Source organism: Ostrinia nubilalis, chromosome 21 (genome assembly GCF_963855985.1).
Source record: "Ostrinia nubilalis chromosome 21, ilOstNubi1.1, whole genome shotgun sequence".
Classification (NCBI taxonomy): Eukaryota; Metazoa; Arthropoda; class Insecta; order Lepidoptera; family Crambidae; genus Ostrinia; species Ostrinia nubilalis.
The window spans coordinates 9,002,191-9,028,181 of record NC_087108.1 but is presented as its reverse complement, the minus strand read 5'-3'; the positions used below and the strand labels follow the sequence as shown (position 1 = coordinate 9,028,181).

Genomic DNA, 25,991 nt, shown 5'->3' with positions numbered 1-25,991 from the left:
AGATTAAACTAAAACAATATTAAAATGTTTTCTTTTTGTGGTGTCTACTCTATGTATTCTCAGTTTATTCCTAAGGTTAACTGGAGGAGAATACCAAAAGGCATTAAGTTTGCCTTACTGCTTTTAATGTGCATATCAGTTTTAAATAAACACCTATACAACGCACAAAAATGTACGGTCAGGAAACACATTTTTCTGTTGACCGTACACAGAGTGCGTTAAAAAAAGAGTAACATAACATTCACCGGGCTACCCCGCCGGCAGTGACTCACTCACGCCAACTTGGAACCCACATTGGCATCACAGCTGACGGTGCGGTTTGGACTTTACCTAAAAACGAGTTTTAGATGGAATCGATCTTTGCTTTCTTTAGGTTTGCGAACGGCGGCATATCAAGCTGAAATCTGGCATCTTCTTGTACTAATTCTTACTTAATTAATTAAGTTTTGTATGGCAGAAATGCTGTTTAGTACAATCAGAGCAATGTTCGTTGTTTGAACTTCGGCATTTTCCAGCTGCTAGATGTAGAGTTATTATGAAATGAAGAATCTGGAACTGATTAAAGACTACTTAATATTTAAGATGAATAAATTAAAAATTGGACAAGAACAGATAATAAAACCTTTTCAAGTCGTCAATATTACTCGTACTTCGAGGTGCAATGGAAAGACATACCTACTTTCAGCCATTTAATTAATTATCTCGGAAGTAAGTCTTCACGAGTTATACCTACAAACGTAACAAAAATTAACATCACAAAACATGAAAATAACAAGCCATGAACGATAGCAATACTCCACAGCACGTGTCGTTCCCATTTCTTTGACATGCAACAACATTTTTGCTTTCTAGAAACATCGACGTAACGAAAGCGTTATAGTACTTATTAAGAAATTTTAAGAGACCCCAAAAGGCCAACACAATATTATCTCTACATATTCCGTTCTATTCGTCTCTCTTGTTCGTCTTAGCATGCTCACTTGTGTGAGAGAGTTAGAGCGTTATCGAATGGTTTCCAGAGTAGACCCTCAATAGTACACAATTTGGGTACGAGGGCGCTTGACATGCGTCATCACGACGCGTCACGATTATCAGGGCCTTCATCTAAAACACGAAGTCTACAAGTGACGACATAAATACCTTCCCAGTTAAGGTTAGGGCTGTCACTTGGGTTTCCTCGGACTTTTCTTAGTTCGAAAACGTTGAAGGGACCAAGAAGGTTTGAAAATATTAGCATAAGACTTGATTACACTTGGCACTCATAATGATCATCAGTACTTTATCCACGTTTCCGCTTTCACTGAAAGGCTTTAAAAGGTGTCAAAAAAGCCTTCTTCCAGTTACGGTGATTTCAGTTATGGCGGCCCTAAAGGGCGCATGAAATGGGACGTGCTTTCAAACAGGCGTACCATAACAATAAACAGGTACAAATCAGAATACAAAAAGGGGGCTTTGTACTCGCCGAAAGGTCAGATTTGTCACAAACATTTATCGGCTTCAAATTAATCAGAAGCGGTGTATTGTTCCACAGTGTTATTTAATAAAGAGCTTAGCATAATATGCATATTATGGATCACGGCTTTTTAACGATTCGGTCATGGCTTTCGATCATTAAATATGAAACTCAAATTATGTGCAAAGCAATTACCTAAAGGTTCAATATACCTGTTTGCTGAAATGACGTTTTGTGTAAATATTTTCCGTGTAATTATTTAATTGAAATATTTCTTTATCGTGTGACTGGTTCTCATTAGTTCTAATATTATTTTAATAATATTGTCATTATTTACACTTCACTTTCTAGACCCAACAGCACGGTACTTAAAATGTTTATTTGCCTATTTATGCGAATACTAGAACCTATTAATAATTTTCCAGCTGTTACTCGTACCTATATTTGTGTCAAAACAAAATCTACACGTGCAGAGAGGATAAATTCTAATGGGTGGTAAAATAAACCTAAATAACGACCTGCCAATCCTTTTTCACCCATTTCAATCCATAAAAAATCCCCTCATAAGTGTGAAGCACCTGCAAAGCAATTTGAAGCGAAATGAATTTGCTGATACATGAATAATGTGTCCATCCATGTTGATTGGGGCATTTAGGCGTGGGGCGCAGGTGTGACACACGCGCGTCGAAATTGGTAAACGAAATTGTTATAGAAAGATGGAAAAGCTATTTTTTGTTTTCACTCCTAAATCAATCATTTATTTACACATTGGCGACAATAGCCGAACGGTAAAGGTGTCGGATTGGTCAACTCGAGACCCGAGGAAAGCTAGATCGAATCCCGCCGCCTACTCAACTACTCGACTATATTGTGGTAGAGCCACTGTTGTATCGTGACACAAGCATAATTAGCTTAGTGAGAGGGGTTTTAGACTATTAGTCATTTGTACACAATACCAATTATGAATTTAATATTCGTTTTCTTCTTAATTTTATCAGAGTTAGACTTATCTCTGTAACGTGTTTTCAGGTTCGTTCCTTGTATGGATCGTCACAAGTTTTGAAAATAAAAGTTATCTAACCAATAAATAAAATTCTATATTCTATACTACAATTTGAGTGCGAGGATATCAGAAGGGTCAAACAGTTGCCTTTTATCTAAATTTAGCTTATTTCTGTGAATATCCTCCGGGGATAATAAGTTTATTTAAGGCTCTCGGGAAGAATGTATGCTTCCTTATCTTATCGTGTAGGGGCCATGTATGAAGCACTTCTGTCCATTGGGCTCTTTTGTGTCTTTCTTCAGCCCTACTTATAAGGTTTTAAAAATTGGGATATTTATTCTTATTAGACTTGTAACTTTGTAAGATGATACCAAAATTGACTGAGTTTCTTTCGCCAATTCTTCTCAGCAGAGTCGATATCTTACCCGGTGTAATTACCGTGAGTTTAATTAGATGTGCTCACTAGCGACTGTGTAAAAAATGACATGAAATGTATGACAGCCCTTAGCGGCAACTTTCAAGAACTAAAGATTTTTGACGCACTCGCTAGCGATGACGTATAATGTAAACTCATGGTAAGGGTCCGGATGTGATACTAGAGTAGTAAGAATTTTGGTATTCCTGCAAAAGTGATCCTGTTCGGACTAAAATGTATTCAAATTGGATCGTGATTGAAACCCTTCGTGTAAGGCGCAATTTAATATGTCTTCCTACTCCTAATACAGAGTTCTTACGTAAAAAAGTGCTTATTATCTGCCGTTTGAAAGGCGACACATTTCCGTCAGGAAGTCTTGTATTGTGAACAGAAATGTCTGTACTACGAAGGTCTTTGTTTCATGCTGACAGTCAAGCGCAGAAATGTGCATTTGTCTGTGGAGAGTAGCTGGAGTCTCAGATGTTCTTCTTTTTATCGTGTCGACAACAAACCTATACAGTGTCAGCCTAAAACTCCGCTACAAGAGTGGCGTTGTCAGCAGCATTCATTAAACCCTCCTGCGTGCAGTTGCTCGGGAATTCAGGGTACGACATTATTTCATCGATTGTTCTCATCTCAGATTATTGAGAGAACAGCTAAATAGAAATATGCATTTGCCTATACATGAATGTAACTGAGTTGGGTCTCAGTTGTTGAGAAAAGAGATCACGCGGCCAAGTAGTTAGATCGGAAAGTTAATTGAATGACTAGCTTTTATTTTTTACTAGCTGACCCGGCGAACTCTGTTCTGCCTTAAAGGCAGTAAATAAGCAAATTTTGACCGTTTAGACCTACCCTGGACTACAACAATCATTTTAAAACCAAAATCAGCTCAATCGGCCCAGCCGTTCTCGAGTTTTAATCAGACTAACGAACAGCAATTCATTTTTATTTATATAGATTACTGTGATTCAGACATCTAATCAAATTTCGCGTTCAACAACCGTGCTTATAAATCGAAATATTTATTCCTTTCTGATTGTACCTCTACATACTATGTACTATGTCCACTCATAGAGGGCGTGTAACGGAACTCTATAGCTACTGCAGGAAATCATGAAAAACCTTCGGGTAGTTAAGATAACACAGCCTCCTTTCTTAACTGTTAGTTAGACTACAATAGAATTAGAATATCATTCAACTTAGGCCCAGAACAGACGGTGAAACGCAACTGCAACGAAACTGCAACTTTCTGATGATTCTGATGAATGAAACTGAAACTGAAAGCTTCAAACTGGTTGCGTCATGTGTGGTCTCTCGATGGACGCTATGGCAGAAACTTAGATGCAACTCAAAAGTAACTAGCAGTTGCAGTTTCGTTGCAGTTGCGTTTCACCGTCTGTTCTGGGCCTTACTCAATAAAAGGTTGTGAAAGGTAACCACTATTGCACAACGAAGTTTGTGCTTTATTTCCTGAATAAAAAATATAAAAAAAGAGTTGTCAGTCGGTTTTATAAATTGTTAAAGCAATTTAATGTATTACAGACAGATTGTAATGGATGTTGTACCTTGAAGAGGGATGTACGATAAATGTAATGTATCTTATCCAAAAAAACTTGAAAGATTAACATAAGAGATGGATATTTGGGGAACCTTTATTTCTCATGTAGATAGAGAGAGAGAGAAAAAGAGAGAGATCTGCATCTATAAGTAGTTCGTTTTACTCGTATCGTTTCAGCCAAATGACGTCCACTGCCTGACAAAGGCCTTCCCCAAGGATTCCCATAACGACCGATCCTGAGTAGGTAGTAGTAGTAAAAAATCTATGTACGAGTAAGTTTCAAGAGTGGTGCAGTGTCGTGTCTACAGTCGCGGGTTCGAATCCCGCTGGGAGTAAGAGCAATGTTTTGATGAGCACGAGCATTATTTTATGGTAAGGTCACAGTCATGTTTGTTATTTTCATTAATTTGCTGATTACCACAATTTTGACAGATAATGCGTGAGTGAAAGAAGGTGTCAATTCCCTTTAGGCCTATTGTATGCCTTCCATAAAGGCTAAACTGTCCCGGTCAGTCCACTCGAATTATGTACAGACGGTATAGTACATAATAGTATTTTATTTAGTCGTAATAAGTGCTATTTTGCTATAAAAACTCGTCTGTTATGCTGTCGACTGTATTCAAAACGAAAGTTATTAATGAATTCCCTTATCGGACCAAGGACGCACGCGCACGACCGAGGTCAAGTTTAACCGCAAACCGGTTTGTTCGATGATTAACGACCTTATTCCTATCTCCATATGACCTACATCATGGTTCAGCCGGAAAAGTTGGGTTTAAGTCAGTTTATTGAACTTTGAGAATTTATTAATATCACCAATTAGTCATACTTACTACATTCAAATCGAATTAATAAATTCTTAGTCTAGCGTAATTTGGAGATATGAATGTTTGTCATTACCTCTACTTTAAACTGTAAGCGCAAAAAACAACCTATAATATTAATAAAAATTACTAATAATCTCATTAACCCTTCGAGCTAAGCTATGCTTGTGTTAAGAGTGGATTCTTCACCACAATAGTCCAGCGAACGACGGGGTTCCGACTATTGATCCTCGAATCGACAATCCGACACTGACACCTAGTCTTTCAGCTAATTGCTCATAAGATAGGCTCCCATAATTGATATTTATTGTCCGTGGTGCATAATCTTTTCTTAAAGGTTTTAAACCTTTGTTTGTCACCTGTCATCCGCTTTGCAATGGAGGGAGGTCGAACTTTAATTTCGAACTACTCCTATGTTCTTCTGATTAATTTCGTTGCGGGTCCAATGACAGTTTAAGTTTCCCCCGGGACAAATTTGACCTTCATTGGTTGGGTTTTTGCGGCGGTCAAGCTGTAGATCCTGGCTACACAGGAGTTGCAGTGGTGGGAACGAGAGGTGGGAATAGTCCCGTTGACACCTAGTCGCCTTTTTCGTTTCTATGATGACTGAATACCTTACAGGACTACAGGCATGTCTCGATCGGTAGTAGTTCTCCGTGCAAATACTTGTATGAAAGGGACACTTGCGGGTGTTTCACGCATGCGGAGCAATCCCGCATCCGTATTGCTATCTATTTTCGAAACATTACGAGTATACTCTACATATTGAGCAGATTTTTGCACAAAACGATCACGTCTCCAACTCCCTAAAACCAAATCCTTACAAAACTCGGTAATTGGGTTACGTTGCATTCATGTCAGAACCCTTGTCAACCCGTATCATCACACTCACTTCCTTCATCCGACAGTTTGGCGTCGTGTGTCGACTGATAAACATTGGCCTTCGAGATGACAAGCCCAAATTTACTTCCGGACTTCCGGATACGTAGTTTTATGAAGGAAGAGTTTATACTGATGCTATCAGTTTAGGGTTAAGGCGACTGGAGTTTTTTTAATACAGCATTATATTTAAGGATGTATTTTAAGATGGTGTTGTAAGATAAAATCTATAGCTCTACTTATTACAAAGCTACTTCATTTATGATAACTGTGATACTTTTTTTATACATAACAAGGCAGGTATTTGTTCGCCATCGCACCTGTTAAATTTTACTTAACTATCAAAAATGTTCAGCCGATATGGGCCTGAAAGATTTGTATCGCAATGTAATAGCAGAAAAAAATCTATAAAGACCGTAAAAAGTGATAAAATTGAGCGGAAAATAGGTAAAAGGTTTATTACAGAACATTACAGCACTGATACAGGTACATAATTAGCTGTTGACCTACACCTTGAACAAATTACCAAGTAATTAACGATAAGCTTAAAACAAGGATTTCGCTTTTGATAAAGAAAATTAGCAAATAAGGTTGCATGAAACTGAAATATTGCAGATAATTTTTGGGAGCAAGTTTATCCAAAACATTAAAAAAATATTCATGCTTTTTCAGGATAGTAAAGGTGGTTTTAACTTTTCAGATCTCGATCGATGTAACTCTAAAAGTGCCATCTATTGGAACAGTGTGATATTAACATGTACCCTAAGCAAACTACTAACTTAAGTGAAAGCACGTCTTCTTACTGAACGTTAACTTTGCAAAACAAACCAGATGGCGTTACAGAACGAATTGTATTGGGATTAGTTATGCTGTTTATTAGATTATCCTTATTTCTTTCATGTATGGAGTAAATTCACGTAGAGACCTTATTCGTTATTTTATTTGTCAATGATGTAGTGGCGATTTAGAGATAAAAATGTTTCCTGTAAGTTTTAAAAAAAAGTGCTGCTTTTTTCCATTCTTCAGGGCTGAAAAAGTCTTAAATTTTTCAAGACAGCGATAAAATTAGCTTTCAAGTGTATTCCATTTCATGAGGCCCTAATTTTAGGACGCGTCCTAGAAAGGAAAATTAGGGACGTCTAGGAGTTCTTGGTAGATGACTGATTATTTGACTAAACCACTTTATTAAAGAAGGATCAATTATGCTGTTATTACCAAAATAATTCTAAAACTTACCCAGGATAGCTCGCAAATGCCCCTCCAGCGTTTGCAGGATAGTCATCTTGATCTCCTTCACGTTTTTGCCAAGGAACTGCTCGCAAGCGGTGGTGAGGAGCTCGTCTTCGTTCATGATCTTGCACTGCGCGACTCCAGTCACCGTGAGCGGCACGCCTTGTGCTGTCTCCACCATCTCGCACATCGGGTTAAGGGTCATAACCTGAGAAGATGATAGTGTTATTTAAAAGAGCATTGTCCATTTCCACTTCAACTATTTGTCCTCCACCTGTCATAGGCTGCGTTTCCACTAGTGATGTGCGAGGATGCGAAGCGTTTGTGTTTGTAAAGAACCAATAGAATCGATTCATTTACGCCTCGGCCAGCACAGCTTTGATGGAAACGGCTCAGTGGAGTTAGATTTTAAAACAAGCGAGGGATGTGTGCGAGGAATGTGTTGCGAGGTTTGCGCATATTGTACTATGTTGGAAGTGGCAACGCATCCTCGCGCCAGACACTAATTTTCACAGCTCCGCTACATATGTTTGTACGACACATTTTCCCCGCACAGCTTTGATGGAAACCTCCACACATTTTCACAGCACAGCTAGACTTCCTCGGTGGAAACGCAGCCTTATTGTCTTATTTATATGCAATGTATTATCACAGCTTTATACACATTTTGGATCTAACTGATTTGTCAAGTTGAAAAGGATCCCACCCTTGCATCATCCTTTAGTAATTAATACTTTTTTTTTACTTTTTTAATGCAGCACTACACCGATCTTATGGTTTAGCTAGGTAATGGGATCGGTCTTAGATCATGTAAATACTTGTTTACTAGGTTGTGATAGATCTTAGATTAGGTCCGGGTGAAGCTTGCTTCCACCTTCGGCCTAATCAACTCTCCATCAAGTGAGACGCAGGCCAAGAACTTCCTTGTTGTGGATTAAAAAAACAATCATGTTAAAAATTAACATTAAAAATAAGAAAAGAATACAAACCTCGAGGGAAATCCTCTGGACGTCAGTCACGAGCCACCAGGCCCATGCCCACCCGCCGACGATGGTCCGCTTCTGAGTGGACCCACAACAGCCACCTGGAACAAAAACATATTAGTTAGTACCATTGATCATTTCAATTTCTTCCCATAGTTTTATTCCCGACTAGATGACCTGGCGAATTTTGTACCGCCTGAACAATGATAAACAATGTAAAATTGTATAATTTTAATAAAAAAAAGTTCACTAAAATTACAAAAACATTTTTTGGAAAAATACCATGATTGATATTTTTGGAGTCGGTGGCAGCCCATCTAGTGCCTAAGCTTAAGAAACGTAGTACAAAATTTACCGGCATCGATTCCAAAAATATTAATCATGGTATTTGTCTTAATAAAAAAATGTTTTTCTACTTTCCCGCCTCTGTGTGCTGACCATAATGGTGAAATTATTTTTCTAATCGGTCCAGTAGTTTAGGAGTCTCTTTTGCTAACCGTACAACCTACAAAGTACTCATACTTCTAGATAGTTCCACTGGGCAGCGGAACTGCCTGACTTCCTTAGAAAGCGACAGGAATCGAGAGTGGAATAGTACCACCTATTGCTCACGTAACAGCTAGACTGCTTGTTCAAACCGGTTGCATCTCCCTAAGGTTAGTGCCCTTAGTGGTTTGTGCGGAGGTGATAAGGCAAATTAACGAATAACTTGCAAGTACAATGATTAAATTAAATTATTACTATAACGGGATTTGGCAACGCACACACACTTTTAAAAAGATATAAAATAAAGATGGCTCTGAGTAGGCACTAGCTGTCCAACTTCAAATCATTATTTGCAAAAAAAATGTAATTAAGATAAAGATAATACTAATGTTCCATGTCGGATCATTAAACTAGCGAGTTATTGGAAAACTAAAATCTATGCCAATTAAGCAATTTTTCACGACATTTTTAATCATTATTTTCGATCCAGTAGCTTCAAGATCTAGGTTATTCTGTACTAGCTTAACGACCAATTTCAAGAATTCAAAACTTGCTGAGGATCGATCGAAGTTGTAATTTATTCTTCCTTCACGCTACTTCATTTGACTGGATTTTGGTAATTTTATGTAGTTAAACACAGATTAGGCAATGTAGTTGCAACAAGACAAAAAAAATTTACCCACCAGTGCCAAAGAAAACGTTAATATTTTTCAGAGCTTTTAACACATTTACTACGCTTGAAATCATAGCTACATAAATTTCGTATTTTCTATTAACTTAGGATTATGTGGTTAGTTATATTGACACTTTCTAAAGTTTATTAAATTATGGTGGCGGTTATGTAGGCACTTTCCTTGGGAATTTACCGTGAGAGGTACAGTCAGCGTCGAATAATTCGTGACACCCAAAGTGGCCAAAAAGTTGACAACACAACCGGAACAAAACCGTGTTGTGAACTTATTGGTTACTTTGGGTGTCACGAACTATTTGACGCTGACTGTACCGTCTCATTATCCAAGTGATTCGGGTGAAACATTGGAAAGAAAAAGTATGACTATCGCTTTTTATATCTTTTACTGATAAATGAACGAACGACGGCACTTATGCTAAATAGCATGTTACGAGTATGTAGTCGAAATTGGAGCGATTCTGCCACAAAAAATATAGTCTGGTAAATATAATACTGTGAAAAAGTTAGGTGATAATATGATTAAGTAAGTAGTTATAGTGCTATGGATCCCGTAATGTAATTTCGCCAAGTAATTCCACTTTCTCTATTAGCGTCTTGCACGTGGACCCGCTTGAGTTGATTATATCGCTCATTCTTTGGGGAATGTTCATTCTTGGGATTAAAATAAATAAGTTTAGGTTCAACTTATCTTTATCTTTACCATTTATATGAGTACATTTACGGTGTCGGCGTCGTACTGCTGAAACGAGAATCCGATCAATGCCGTACGCTAGACTATTTGTCGTGAACACTCGTTCGTGACATAAGCATGGGTACTTAGGTTTAAAGAACTTTATTCTCATAAGAAATTTACATTTCACTTATAATGAGATACTAAAATATTTAATAAATAAGTTACAAATTAGCCACTGGTACTAGTATAGCTGCTAGCTTGCTATGGTATCTTAAGTTTCTTTTTAAAAATATGTAAACTTTCACAATCCTTCAAGTCGTCAGGCAAACTGTTGAATAGCTGTGCTCCCTCAAACAGTACAGTTTTTGTTCCGTAATTGGTCCTTGGCGTTATTGTTTTGAGTTTAAATTTATTTCTTAAGTTATGTGTACTTACGAGGGGTTAACAGGATATTAGTAATCTGGCCAGTAGGTACAAATTACTAATATTAATAAAAAAAATACAAACTATCAGACTACGCGGAAAAATAGGGATCAAATAACGCGAACAGCTAGGGACTGGAATTCGCTGCCTGCTGCTGTCTTTCCCGAAGACTATAATCCGGGTCTTTTCAAGGCGAGAGTGAATAGGCACTTACAGGGCAGATATATGTTACCATCCTAGAAGGTACTATTGTGGTCAAATACCTGCTTCAAAATGTTGACAGACCTTACAAAGTCGCGGACGACCGTGCAACTTTATTACCAAATGTGAATGAAAAGCGACATTATAACAAAGTGTGAACGAATAGATTATTCCACAAAAAGATTCACGCAAAGATTTATTGCCTAAATGACAATGTAGATTGATCACATTACACAACAATTACAAAAGAGCTAACAACCGTTTTGTAAGTTGATTGCGACGAATTACGTAGAAAGTGGTATAAAGACATAATACGGGTAAACAAACTTGACGACAATAAAGATGTCGTGGATGTTGAACTTTCTCCGTGACAGAACAAACGTAAATATCGTAGATTTGAGCCGTTTTCACGCACGTATTCCTGTACAATGGGATCCGTCTAGACTCTACATCAAGTTTTATTTAACCTATTTCGTCTGATAGTAGTTAGAGAGTTGGATTTCTCTCAATTGGAGTCCTGAATTCGATTTCCAGAGAGGACGCATAAAATTGAAAATTCACTTGTTCGAAGAGCTGATGGCCGCTGGGGCAGGAAAGTTCTTGAGTGGCGACCACGAGCCGGAAGACGTAGCGTGGGCAGGCCTCCCACTAGGTGGACGATCTGGTCGCGGGAGGTGCCTGGATGCGAGCGGCGCAGGACCGGTCTTTGTGGAAATACTTGGGGGAGGCCTTTGTCCAGCAGTGGACGTCTTTCGGCTGAAACGACGACGAATTGTTGCAACATTGTAGGTTTGAGTCAGGTTGTCTGAAGAATTACGAATATAAGACGGTGGAACTGTATCACCAGTGTCAGATTATGGGACACAATGGGCTAAGTATTAAGTTGGATTTCACAATTAATTTTTATATGAAGTCAGTTATCAAAGGTATGCAATAAACATGCATCTTGAAACTTATTTTACGCGCCTTGTATGTAATTTCCTAAGAAGATGAATCAGAAGAAAGTTCGTTATAAGAATAAGAATAAGAATAAGAAATGTATTCATAATGTTCATTACATGTCAAATTTTCAATATATTTTCTTATTAATAATAAACAATTATTGCAGTATTAATAAGAAAGAAATACACATCATGTCCAAATAAATTAATAATACAAATAGAATTAATGTCAATTAAATGTCAAAATAAATAGTGGGTAACAGTGTCAATAATAATTAAATTCCAAACAGTTCGTCAATTTTATAGAACGCCTGCTCGATCAACCACTTTTTTAATTGAAATTTGAAAGAATGGAGTGATACCGCTTCTTTCACTATTTTAGGCAATCGGTTGTAAACTTACTTAATTGCGGCCATATCCTGATCATTGGAATTTTATGATAAAACGAAACATTCATGGAAAAATACATATAAACTACAACGAATAACATAGACCCATAATAAAGTAGGTAGTTACTTTACATTAGAGCTGTGATTCCACAAGGCAATAATTTCTATTTAAATTTAAATAAAGTGACCCTCAACATTTTCACCGACGTTGCATAACAGCATGCAGCGTATATCAGCTATACCTTCTATAGCAGAATAGATTTTTGAATGGTATAGAGGTAACATACTGTAGAATTGTAAAATCTCTCAAAAGCTGGTAAACAACGTTTTTAACGTGTATCGTCACGTTTTGACGCAGCATTATTCCACGCGCATCAACTGCCCAATTTCACTGACCGGCTCGACCAACAGGTCCCAAAAAGAAAACAAAGCAGGACAAATTGAGTCATAGCTCACATAGAATGTTCAGACCCTCCCACCATTTCACTTGCCGGCTATCGTGCGCAGGAGTTGAACGCCGACGATCGACGAACGTACCCGTTACTCCAAACCGGTAACTGAATAAAAAAAGCATAACATCATCCAAGTATACGAAAACGAAGGGACAAAACCCTACAATGGACAGCGAAAGTGATCACAAATTTGTGCTCGCAGACATTTTGTGACAGTGAAATTGTGTCTCCACGGATGTTATTGTTTGTGTCTGTGAAAACTTTAAGGTGAGTTTCTCCTTTAGTGATATAGATGAATTTACAATCACTTCAGTCGGACGTTAACCTGACCGAAACTTGTCTTTTGCCAGTCTGTCTAATCGTTAGACACTAGACGCGAACATTAGACACATAAATCAATTTTGTAACTTGTCTTTTGCCAGTCTGTCTAGTGTCTAAACACTAAACGCGAAAATTAGACACATATCAATTTTGTTTAAGAACACAAGTGTTAATGAACATAGTAACCCGTTTTGTGCTAGCAAAACGTGTGAACTTATTTAGCTATTATGATCATAAAACAGCAATAGCCACAAATTAATTAGCAGTGACAATAATCGTCCTCTTTTGTTTTGATTTGTGTTGTTGACATTGTTACTGTAAATTAAATTATTGCAGTAAATACAATGTTCAATGTTCACGAAATTCTAAGGTCTGACTGGATAGTCGACAGTCGTTCAGTTCAGAAAGCATACTACGGGTTTATTTAGCCGGCTGGCAACACATAACTAAAGTTTAGTTTTGTAACTAAACCATTCATAACAACTAACGAACTTCTGTATCTAACAAGGCATAATCTGAATAATGGGACAGACCCACGGTACATCGGGCTAATACTGTGGCATCTTTTTTAGATGTAAATCTCCCATTTTGGAACAAAATTATGTTGTGTACAAATGTTTCTCCCAGCTTCTCGGGATAGGTTACGTTCAAACTGTTTTTCAACTTAGCACTTCACAGGTGCCAAGATGAAGCTCCTATAGGTACAGGCGACGGCACATCAAGTGTTTATTTATTTATTTATTTTAACACTGTGGCATCATATGAACGTTTTAATAGGGGTTATTTTGGAACAAAAAGTAATTTAGTCTGATTATACTTGCAAGAATACTTAAACTTATAAAGACGATAACCCATAACAGTTCCTCCATCCATTTAAGATAAGTGCAACTCATGACGCAGAAAGTAACTTTCCTAGAAAGTTAAATCAAGTTTAAGTGATGTTATTTATTTCATTAAGTTGTTACTTCTTCTTCTTTTCGTGTCGACAACAAACCTACACAGTGTCAACCCAAAACTCCGCCACAAGAGTGGCGTTGTCAGCAGCACTCATCAAATCCTCCTGAGAGCAGTTGCTTGGGCACTCAGGGCACGAGATCAGGTGCTTCATCGACTGGGGAACAAAACCGCACCTGCACTCCATGTTTAAGCCATCCAAGAATCCCCACCTGACGAGATTGTCCTTACTACGGCCAACGTGCGTCCGAAGTCTATTTAAAGACTTCCAGGTAAGCCAGGGGAGCTCATGTCCAGGTGGGGGACTCTCAGACAGTTGTTACTTACATGATTAGAATTTTGTGTATTGAATCATTTAATACCATTCATAGCGTTACATTAAATATCTTTGGACAAATAAATATCTTTGGACAATCTCACACAGCGCCATCTAGCCCCAAAGTAAGCAATTAATATGCTTGTGTTATGGGTGCTAGCTTAACGGATATACTACTTATATACTTTTTTTTTTTTTAAATACATAGGTACATATTATACATAGTAACACCCAGACCCGTCACAGAAATTAAAATTCATCATTTCAATTTCTGTCCGGCCGGGAATCGAACCCGGGACCTCTCGGCATAGTAGTCCGTTCTGAACCACTACACCAAACGGCCGACATTGATATAAACATTTTAAACTCGTCTGGATTGCAAAGAAAATGTAGAACAAATCTACTATTAAGACACACTTATAAGTTCGAATATTATCAGGCAAAACTTAATCTCAAACATAACCTTTAATTTATTTGGTCAATCAACTTTACAGTAATTCATAATGTACATTTTCGTACACGAATTTTAGTGATACTATGCATTATTTTGTGATTCTTCATGACTTTTTTAGCAGTTCAATTAACAGTTTATTCAATTAAATCAAATAACACGCAGAAATAGTCATAGACGGTAATTATGATTGAACAGAAGCTTCTAGGTTTTGTACGATAAACGTATTTTGATATAAATGACGTTAAACGATTTTTCACTTTGACAGCCTACTTTCATCATAGTTACCTATGGTTGCCCTAATCAAAATGCTATAATGGACACCATTAATTGCGTCTGATTACACAACACTAGTTATTTTCACCGGAACCGCTTAGCATTCTGGATGCTAGTGTTGTACAACACGTGCTGCGAGGCATGTGCTGCGCATGAGTGGATCGGAATCGCTTTCTACGGAATCTGAATGGGCTGCGCATTGATCTGAATTGGATCTTTGGTCCAGCCAAAAGATGAATACTATTCACTGCACACTTGTGACACTGACAATTAATTATGATAGTCAATACTAAGGCTGAGTTGCACCACCTAACTTTAACAAGAGTTTGACAAGACTTTTTGACGTTTGTCAAAGTTAAAGTAAGATGGTGCAACTCAGCCTTATACTTTCATTATAAAGAGGCAAAGTTCGTGAGGTTGTAGCGGGTAATCTCTGGACTACTGAACCGATTTTGAAAATGATTTTACCAATAGAAAGCCACTTTATTTGAGTGTCACCCGTAAAATGAACTTTCTGTGAAAAAAGGTGAATTTCGTTTTTTCGGGCGAAGCTGCCGGCAAAAAAGCTAGTTTTTGATAAGGAATGATTCAAACTATGTCGGTAAACAATATTGTCAGAATATAATTATTTACGGGAAATAATGTACAGTGAAGGTCCCATGGCAATGGCTAGAGAGACTAACTCTCTCTCCCAGACCTGGACGTCCCAGGAGTATAAGTCAACTATACCGTAGAAGTACCTACAGCCGACTGCTCACTGGACACATACAACATTTCTAGATTTTTTTGCTAAGTAGTATCTAGTACATAAGATGCTTGAGTGTTTGGCTTTATTTGCCGTGTGACTTGATCTTTTTAAGTGCCCTTAAGCCTAGACGCAGACCACCGACTTTTAGTTGGCCGATAGTTGGGCCCGACTCTAATTTGTATGAAGAATGACCAATACCAAATCGGTGTAATGTGCGCACTTCCATACATCTCTATACTGATTAACAGCCCGACCCAACTATGGGCCAACTAAAACTCGGTAGTCTGCGCTTAGGCTTAAAGTAAGACATATGAACATAAAGGCTAATAAACACGGTCGTTGACAGTTGCTACAATCAATTCGTCTTGATCAGAAAATAGTATTATTTGGATCGTAAAGTGGTAATTGTTGACTCGCAAACGACACTTCAGAGATACTACCAGTTGATATTTTAAAACAATCGCGTGCCTTGCAATCGTAAGGAAATACCTAAACATGAAAACTCAATTAAGGTGAGATGCGCGGAATTGAATAGACTACAAAAAGAAATGTACTGTTAGAGTGGGAAGCATATCAGATACATACATTGTTGAGGCATAATAGCATCTATCACAATTACTTAAGATGCCATATTATTTTTTACCATGATGTAATATAAGATCACAAACTTGCTGTTTACTTACGATTATTGTATGACATTCATTTCCTTACAAAATTTAACGATTGATTCTTAATAAAATTTGAAATAGTAAAACTTTGGTAGAGGCTTAATTAATATACATGAAAGCTAATGTAAGAGCCATATCTGTTTTGATAATATGGATCTTAATTTTTAATTTTCTGAACATAAACAGAGTTACAGTTGTCCGACACTGAATCGTCCCAGACCTGACATTGTTAGGAGGGCGCCACTATCAATACTGGGTTAATTTTATTAGTTCCGATTTTTGCCACGTTGGAAAACACTGAAATGTAATTTACAGTAGGACGCCAGGTACTATCAATACTGGAATTACTTCTGGTTATTTTGCCACTTGACATTTCAGAATCGTTCAACGATAACATTGAGTATGTCATAGTTATTTAATTTTTTGGCTATAAGAGTCGCATCTCTTAAATAACTATGTAAAAGAGCTGTTTTATCTTAACTGACAGTTAAATATTTGCAACAATATTTCTGTTAGATGTTTAAGGGTAGGTATACCCAACATTGATGAAACAATGCTTTACTATAATTACTCTTTCTGCATGACCCGTGGTTGACTGGCAGAGAATGCCATCCGGCATTAAGTCCGCCACAGTGCATTGTTTGTATGTGTGCTAAAAGTTTAAATAAATAAATAAACAAACGCTGGCCGTAACAGCGTATTACACTTGAAAATTGAGTATGTCAAGCGAAACAAAAGACGTCTGCTGTTTACGACCAGTGTTCCATTTTCCCAGATTTGTCACGGAACACAAAACCACTTCTTTTGTAAAGGAAGCATTTGCACAGGGAAGTTGTCACGCGCTTCACGACGCGAAGTGTGTCAATACGAGTCGACCGTTAAAGTCGACGTGCGTCCGCGCATGCCTGCTTCATAACGGTGTCGCACGCGTCACTAGTGTAACACCTGACTTGGAATTACTTTTGGCTCATTGGATATGTAATTATTTTTTTACACGTTCACGTGAATTACCTGCTTATTTCATTTTACAGATTGTCTAGGTTTTGACTGTTTTAATTATATTTACAGTTCATCAAATCCTAAAGCGACAAGCCCAAAATGAAGGCAAAATCCTCACCTACCCCCTACTACCTAGTGCTATGAAGAGAAATGTGCCCACTGCTGCTGTCATTACATAGCAATCACCATAATAACTTAATAATCATTTGTCCTATCGTTCCAGGTGCAAAGATGAGCTCGATAGTGAACGCGGCCGCCGACGTCATATCGGGCACGGCGATCGCAGCCGCAAGTACTCAGGTAACTAACTATATTTGCATATATCTGATTAATTTCTACAAGCAATAAATTTCAGTAGAGTGGAACCTTGCTCATAAAGATGTTGATGGAGAAAGATAGCGTAGCCACGAACACGAATTACTAGAGACCTAGAGGTGGATACAGCGAATCTTACTGTAAAGCGACTATTAATGTATGGTACCAAGCTTCGTGGTAAGCAAGATTCATCACTTACTTGCTTATTTATTTTATATTGCATTTCATTCATAAGATAAACGAAACATTCAGCGCTACTGACGCTGTACCCTATTTAGGGTAATTGTCTCTTACAATCAGTTCTAAAGTTTGGTAATTATTCTATAGGTATGTTCATTGTAAGAAACTGGTGTGACATTAACATATTACGTTCATGTACATTCGGATATAGATACCTAGATAGATTCAGCCTGGCTAAAGTGGACATTGATGCACTAAGAGAAAATAATGGACACATTACAGACACAATTTGATTGTCTCCCCAGACAGCCCATAATTTGACGCCAATGATATTTTAATGATTTGAAATTATTTCAAATTCCAGGTGACCTGGTTCATACCTATGTTGGTAGCCGCCATCGCATACTACCAGTTCGACCAGACAGACCCTGAAGGTCGTCCTGCAGATGTGCCAGACACACTCATGCTGCCAGAGTACGACTTTATCGTAGTGGGCGCGGGTTCCGCTGGTCAGTGAGTATAACAAGTTATCGTATAACGCCTGATAGAGTTTATGTAGCAAAGTTCATAACGCGCGCGAACAATATTTAAGAAGGCATTATTTAATTTTAGTTTGTCTTTCTTAACCCTTCAAGCGTCACAACACTTTCTAATACAAATCACATCAAGTGATACAAATTGAAACGCCTTTCAGACTTCATGTATCATTAAATTGAGAATTTATTCTATAATTGAATAAATATACATTAAGAGAAGTTGATTTTGATTCTAAGAAGGTTTTCTTTAATGTTTCAGGTGCAGTAGTAGCCAATCGCCTCTCAGAGATTGGGCATTGGAAAGTTCTACTATTAGAAGCCGGTGGAGATGAGACAGAAATATCTGACGTGCCTCTCCTAGCGGGATACCTGCAGCTTAGCAAGCTGGACTGGAAGTATAAGACTGAGCCTCAAGGAACAAGCTGTTTAGGTAATGCAATAAGGTTTTTTAAGAATAGTTAGATACTTAACAATAACGTCGAAGGGGTCGGACTGGCCTGGTCTGGTCGCATCATTCGGTCATTACGTATGTAGATACTGGTTGATATTCAAATAAAATTCATAATTGTTTTTTTTTTTCAGCCATGGAAGGAGGTCGCTGTAACTGGCCACGTGGCAAAGTCCTCGGCGGTAGTTCAGTCCTGAACTACATGTTGTATTTGCGAGGAAACAAAAAGGACTACGACGGGTGGGAGGCGTTAGGCAACAAAGGCTGGGGGTACAAAGACGTTTTGTACTACTTCAAGAAGTCCGAAGATAACCAAAACCCTTCTTTGGCGCAAACGCCATACCACAGTAAGGGTGGATATCTAACCATATCTGAGGCTCCGTACCACACTCCGTTGGTTACGAGTTTCATCGAAGCTGGCATGGAGTTGGGGTACATGAACAGAGATATCAATGGGGAAAATCAAACAGGGTTTATGGTGGCACAAGGAACCTTACGACGAGGTAGTCGCTGCTCTACTTCGAAGGCATTTCTACGACCTGCAAAAGACCGCAAGAACTTGCATATAGCAATGCATTCTCATGTAACAAAGGTCATGATAGATCCGCGGACGAAAATAGCTTTTGGCGTAGAATTCGTTCGCAATAAAATGATATATCGAATCCGAGCTCGAAAGGAAGTAATTCTGTCAGCAGGCACGGTCAATTCGGCACAGTTACTGATGCTGTCAGGAATCGGACCTGCTGAAGAACTAACAAAACATCGAATACCAGTTATACAAAATCTTAAAGCAGGAAGAAACCTGCAGGATCACATCGGTTTGGGCGGTTTAGCTTTTATGGTAAATAAAAAAGTATCAATCGTAGAGCATCGACTACATACAGTGAGCACACTGATGGAATATGCTGTGCTAGGGGAAGGGCCTTTGACTATAATGGGAGGAGTGGAAGGTCTTGCATTTGTCAATACAAAGTACATGAACGCGACAGACGACTTCCCAGATATTGAATTTCATTTCATATCAGGATCAACGAATTCAGATGGAGGCGAGCAACTGAGAAAAGTACATGGATTATCAGAAACTTTCTATGACGCTGTATTCCGACCGATCAACAACATGGATGTGTGGAGTATCATCCCAATGCTTCTACGTCCTAGAAGCAAGGGGTTTATTCAGTTACGTAGCGCAAATCCTTACGATTACCCATACATATACCCGAATTACTTGACTGATGAGATGGATGTCAAAACTTTGGTGGAAGGCGTGAAAATTGCCGTGGCAGTTTCAAGGACGAAGGCCTTTCAGAGGTACGGCTCGGTATTGAACAAGCACGTGTTCCCTGCTTGTGCTAGCATACAGAGGTATACCGACGCGTACTGGGAATGCATGATCAGGCAGTATACTTGTACGATATACCATCCTGTCGGGACTGCGAAAATGGGTCCGTATTGGGACCCAGATGCGGTTGTGGACAATGAGTTGAGGGTGTACGGTGTAAAAGGACTTAGGGTTATAGACGGCAGTATAATGCCCAACCTTGTCAGTGGGAACACCAACGCCCCCATCATAATGATCGGGGAGAAAGGCAGTGACATGATCAAGGAGTTCTGGCTCAAACGGAGGGTGTCAAGAAGATACTACGCCTGATGGTCACGTACAAAACTTATTAGGTATTAATCAGTATTATGTGGCTCGCCTTCTGTAAATAGCGTTGTATTGTAATTTATTTATTTATGTTTGTTGTTATTCTATAAATAAGTTGTAGCGTAATTACACGTGTCGATAGCATTTAAAACCTGGACTTTACAAAGTTTATTACTGATGATGACATTATGATGATGACATAAGGTATCTTATTGTTTCTCATAAATCTACCTTACTTTGATTCCTGTTGAATAAATTAAATTAAATACAAAGTATTGGGTTTTATTTTTCCTACATTGTAATCAAAATAATATCGGGTCCAATAGGTAACTTATTTATTATTTTTATACGTTCCCAATAAATGATTTGTTAACTACAATACATACACAATTCATGAACAATAACTAAGCACTTCAGAGGGCATATTGCGTTTAATTCGTTCTTTATCTCTGTTGATTGTATTACAACAATCGCAAACCCTTATTTCCGATAACTGAAACAATTACAAGTAGATGGGTACTTCGGTTAAATACAATACAGTAATTTGTAAAGTTTAATTTGATTGAAACTGAAATGAAGATAAACCACAGAATACCATTTCTATTTACAGTAGTAGGCCTTATTTGCACTTCAATAAGAACTAGTATAACTTTAAGAACCATTATTATTATAAACTGTAACAGTTTTAAGCGTAGGAATTTGATTCTAGATAACCAACAATAAGAGGTAAAGCAAACGCAATAAATGTACAAGATTATATTATTAATAAATATTATTTAGTTCTGTAATTTAAAAAGATATCATTTAGAAGATAATAATTTCGTTATCAAAGGTTAAAGTATACAAAACGAGGTCACAATAAGTGACAATGAACGTAACATAATGAACAAAAGTAGATTTGCTGATGAAAGCATCTTTTTAAATAATACATAATAATGCACAGATTAATTTAACGCAGAGAGTTACACTTACAGTAGATATAATTTAAATCAATAAAGGTTATGGTTTAGTTGTCCTGCCTGATAACATTTTTTTATTCTACTAGACGAAAATTATAGCTACCTATGTTTCGTAGAAGTAAATTAGATAAGGACTATTTTCATTTTAAATTCATTGTAGGCTTTAAAACTCCCCGGTAACAGATAAAAAAAACATGACTGATGATGAGAAAATAATTAGAAGGTTCGTCTACGCAAAACACTTTTTTATTGTACACGCGTTCACCACGAATTACTCGTCTTGCTTCTGCCAATGAAGTTGTTCAGATTAGTATTCATTCACAGAAAATGTATATTCTGTTTTACCTGTATGTACCTACTCTGTACAAAAAAGCAACACAATGTTAGGTGCAACGAAGTTTCTGCTGAGTTAGTTGTCATTCAACTCCATCCCATGCCAGTTGTAAGCAAGCGCGGCGTGTGCGCACATCGACATGTCTTCGAGCCCGGCCTCCTTCAGGCCGATCTTCTCGGGAACAAGGATCTTGTTCGGACTTCTTCCAGGACTTGGAACCTTAATAGTCCTGCGCATGGCCATACATCTCTACAGGCCAGACATAGAAGACGCGGAATACAGAGTGAGAGACCATCCATTCGATCAGCTGTACGATTGCTACGACTTCATTATCGTCGGTGGCGGTTCCGCAGGGTCTGTTCTGGCCAGCAGACTATCAGAAAACCCTGATTGGACGGTCCTGTTATTAGAAGCTGGCCAAGATGAAAACGTTTTATCTGAGGTTCCTGTTGTCTTCCCAATACTGCAGATGTCCTCAATAGACTGGCAGTTTGCGACGGAACCCAGTGACAGTTATTGTTTGGGCATGGTTGACAAAAGGTGTAAGTGGCCTCGCGGTAAGGTGCTAGGTGGATCCAGTGTTTTAAACGCCATGCTGTATATTCGGGGAAATAAACGCGATTACGACAATTGGGAACGGATGGGCAATACAGGCTGGTCTTTCAAAGATGTGTTCCCATATTTTCTAAAAGCCGAAGACATGAGGATACCTCAATATCAAAATGATCCGTATCATTCCACTGGTGGCCCTTTAACAGTGGAGTATTTTCGGTATGAACAACCTATAACACAGAAGATCCTGGAAGCAGGGGAGCAACTTGGATACAATATACGTGACGTCAATGGACCCTATCAAACGGGATTCACACGATCTCATGCTACAGTTCGAGAAGGTCTTCGATGTAGTGCTGCAAAAGCATACTTAAGGCCAGCCTCGAAAAGGCCGAATCTCCATGTAAGTGTTCACTCATTAGTGGAAAAAGTGCTCATTGATGACAATTTAAAGGCGTATGGTGTGAGATTTGTAAAAAATAAGCAACAGCGAGTGATCAAAGCCAGCAAAGAAGTTATTTTATCAGCTGGCTCGATACAGTCTCCACAATTGCTTATGTTATCAGGAATAGGTGAGGCAGCACACCTTAAAGACGTAGGAATCTACCCACTAGTGGATCTATCGGGAGTGGGCAAGAATCTGCAAGACCACATAGCAATGGGTGGGCATTCGTTCCTATTCGATAACCCATACAAGAATGGGACGGAGTATTGTTTCAATATAATGTCAGCTTTAAACGTTGGAACTCTTATTGATTTTGCGATACATAAAGAGGGGTATTTATACAGTATGATGGAAGCAGAAGCGATGGCGTTCATTAACACCAAATATCAAGACCCTGCGGAAGATTATCCTGATATACAGTTGTTTATAGCGCCCACAGCTGACAATATGGATGGTGGGTTCTTTGGGAAGAGAGCCAACGGATTATCAGATGAGACATACGCCGAGTTGTATGAAGATATTTTGTTTGAACCCTCATTCTCAGTGGTGCCGCTGCTTCTCAGGCCGAGAAGTCGTGGGTATCTAAAGCTTCGTGATGGCAATCCGTTCTCTCCCCCACGCATTTACCCGAATTATTATTCTGATCCCCAAGACGTGAATGTTATGGTAAGTTTATTGTCAACTTTTAATCAAAGTTTATTTATTTTATATCAGAACGATTCGATAATTTTATAACTTGATTTGCGTATTAAACAAAGGAGATAATCATGTTCTCACGGTAACATAATTATTTAAATTGGGCATGGCTGAAACTTTGTAGGGATCTCCTTAAAAGAAAGGCCGTCTTTGCCTTCTACCTAGTAGTTATAGATAAGTCTCATGCTTATATCCTATTTTTTGTACTGAAGGCATTTTATTATTTTTTATCCAAATATTTCCAGGTAGAGGGCGCCCGCATTGTCCAGCGGTTGTCAGAGCAGCCAGCTCTTCGGGCGCTGAACACACGACCAAACCCGAACCGCAACCCTGGCTGCAGGCACCATGACCTCATGTCCCACGAGCACCTGGAGTGCCAGGCGAGACACCACTCGCTGACCATATACCACCCGGTGGGGACCTGCGCTATGGGCCCGGCGAACGACCCGCAAGCTGTGGTCGACCCGAGACTGCGAGTGAGTATTCCTGATTAAAATTTAATCAAGCTCACTATTACTGACCTTCTCTGGCCACTTGACCTTCACTGGATGGTGGGTTATTATTGACGGTCAAGCTAGGTCTTGGCTACACAGGCGTTGTAGCGGTGGGAACGAGATATGGGAAAAGTGCCGTAAAAACCCCACTATTCAGCTTTAAAAGTAAGATAATTTTTCTTTGTATCGTCATCATTGTCAGGTCATTTAGTCCACACTATAATTTACCAAACTCAAATTACGCAACGATAATTACGTTAGCTAAATTAACCGCATCATTTTCAATGACCAAATTGCTGCATCAATTAAAAAGTACATATTAGACTTTCCTAGAATCAATTGTTATTTTTACAGGTATATGGCGTCAAAAGTCTGCGAGTTGTCGACGGAAGCATAATGCCCAACATCGTCAATGGCAACACCAACGCCCCCATCATCATGATTGCGGAGAAAGCCTCGGACATGATCAAAGAAGACTGGAGTGAAGCAAACGTAGATGATGCTAGTTGTTCGAGGACTTACAGTACTGCTTCATACTCAGCATACAAACAAGCTGAGGAAGAAGAAACTCCTGGCAAAGATTCTCCAAAAGCACCACCTGATCTCTTTAGTGAAACAACTAGTCTCTTCCCCAACCTCCCTCTACACGATATCCACACAAATACCGCAAAAACAAAAACAACTGAACGTACAAACGTAAACAAAGCTCGTACTTCTGAGGAAGATGATGTTAAAGAATATTTTGGAACACCAAAGATCGAAAGAAATCCATACGCAAATGACAATAGAGACGAGGGCAAAATGTATGGTAATTTCTATCAAATTATAAATCCACAATTGGTAATACCTCCAAGAGCAGATCAGCCGTACCCTTACTGGGGTGTTAACCAAGACACAGACAGGCCGAAACCAACCTTAAGCAGGCCAAATTCTTCAGCCAAGAGCAGCTCTAATTCTGGTACGACTGGCCGTAGCAGTTTGTTAAACCCTGATTCTGGTACGACTGGCCGTAGCAGTTTTTTAAACCCTGATTCTGGTACGACTGGCCGTAGCAGTTTTTTAAACCCGGATTCTGGTACAACTGGTCGTAGCAGTTTGTTCAATTTCAACAATAACTTAAAAGATATATTCAAAAAACCGCCTCAAATTAAATTCAAACCGTATTTAAGAAGCAGCAACAATCTTGGCCCCACTTTATACAATAACGTAGAAGATAAACCTGTGTACTATGAAACTGATGAAATAGTAACGCCGAGCGGTGAAAGAAAATGTCGAGTATGGTTGTACTACGATGGACAAAAATATATGTTGTAATTAGTACTAACTAGTACATTAGTTCATGTAATTTTTAAATACGAGTAGTTTTGGTTTAATATAAAGTAAAATAATTTAAGTATTGCAGTATTTTGACTTACGAGTAGGCTTATTATATGCTTCTGAATGTTATTGAAGATAAAGAGTCAAGATATAATTATACGTTATGTTATACTATAACGTCGATTACTTATTATTATAATATTTTTCTACTGATAAAATAAATCAACTTTAATTAAGAACCTATACCGACCGACAGTACAAGATTATTCTTGTTTTTATTTAACATTAAGAGCAAGATTTTTTAATAAGACAGAAAAAACTATTACGTATAAATTGCAAAATTACAGATTTTTGTGAATGTTTCTTAAAATAAAGTTGAATAATTTTTTTGTCGTTTAAAAAAATCTAATGTAAGCAAAGTACGACGACAGCATGTCAATCTAGGTAAGTACCTACACATTTGTTAAACAAAATAGTATCAGATGCACAGTGATATCAATCCATACACATATTACACATAGAACATAACTTTTAGCACGAGAAAAAAGGATAGAAGGTGCAGTGTTTGTATCCATCGGAAGAAATTCGCAAAAATTAAGTTCATTCACCACGTATAGTCCACAACACAAGTTTCTTGCGCCTTCCTTATTCCCAACGCAATAAGTGCGAAATTCAGTTCATTTTATGTTCCTATCAGTACGCAATCAGTGCATAAATTACGTGCAGTGGACCG

The 25,991-nt window shown here is 38.3% G+C and overlaps 3 protein-coding genes across 4 annotated transcripts in view; 2 read left to right on the top strand and 1 right to left on the bottom strand.

Annotated features, from left to right (window-relative positions):
• LOC135082302 (flotillin-2) overlaps positions 1 to 25,991 on the bottom strand; it is a 268,349-nt gene that overhangs the window by 36,086 nt on the left and 206,272 nt on the right. For both annotated transcript variants that reach the window (XM_063977088.1, XM_063977087.1), the window contains exons 2-3: positions 8,355 to 8,449; positions 7,372 to 7,573 (exon numbers count right to left, since the gene is read on the bottom strand). In XM_063977088.1, the coding sequence (XP_063833158.1) occupies positions 7,372 to 7,573; positions 8,355 to 8,449 (297 nt within the window). The remainder of the gene's footprint in view (positions 1 to 7,371; positions 7,574 to 8,354; positions 8,450 to 25,991) is intronic.
• On the top strand, positions 12,650 to 20,717 carry LOC135082052 (glucose dehydrogenase [FAD, quinone]). Its single transcript, XM_063976804.1, has 5 exons — positions 12,650 to 12,871; positions 17,561 to 17,637; positions 18,197 to 18,341; positions 18,628 to 18,798; positions 18,951 to 20,717. The coding sequence occupies exons 2-5, from the start codon at positions 17,569 to 17,571 to the stop codon at positions 20,462 to 20,464; spliced, it is 1,899 nt and encodes a 632-aa protein (XP_063832874.1). The 5' UTR covers positions 12,650 to 12,871; positions 17,561 to 17,568; the 3' UTR covers positions 20,465 to 20,717.
• Positions 21,862 to 25,299, top strand: LOC135082063 (glucose dehydrogenase [FAD, quinone]-like). The gene is made up of 3 exons (XM_063976815.1): positions 21,862 to 23,417; positions 23,693 to 23,923; positions 24,296 to 25,299. Exons 1-3 carry the CDS (start codon positions 21,894 to 21,896, stop codon positions 25,253 to 25,255), a joined length of 2,715 nt encoding a protein of 904 aa, XP_063832885.1. The 5' UTR covers positions 21,862 to 21,893; the 3' UTR covers positions 25,256 to 25,299.

Bases quoted from the DNA above. Each gene is read 5' to 3' on its own strand.
- LOC135082052 (XM_063976804.1), top strand. From the start codon at position 17,569: ATGAGCTCGATAGTGAACGCGGCCGCCGACGTCATATCGGGCACGGCG. The intron at 18,342-18,627 runs GTCAGTGAGTAT...TTAATGTTTCAG, and splicing joins AGTGGGCGCGGGTTCCGCTG to GTGCAGTAGTAGCCAATCGC. The intron at 18,799-18,950 runs GTAATGCAATAA...TTTTTTTTTCAG, and splicing joins TCAAGGAACAAGCTGTTTAG to CCATGGAAGGAGGTCGCTGT.
- LOC135082063 (XM_063976815.1), top strand. From the start codon at position 21,894: ATGTCTTCGAGCCCGGCCTCCTTCAGGCCGATCTTCTCGGGAACAAGG. The intron at 23,418-23,692 runs GTAAGTTTATTG...AAATATTTCCAG, and splicing joins CCCAAGACGTGAATGTTATG to GTAGAGGGCGCCCGCATTGT. The intron at 23,924-24,295 runs GTGAGTATTCCT...TTATTTTTACAG, and splicing joins TGGTCGACCCGAGACTGCGA to GTATATGGCGTCAAAAGTCT.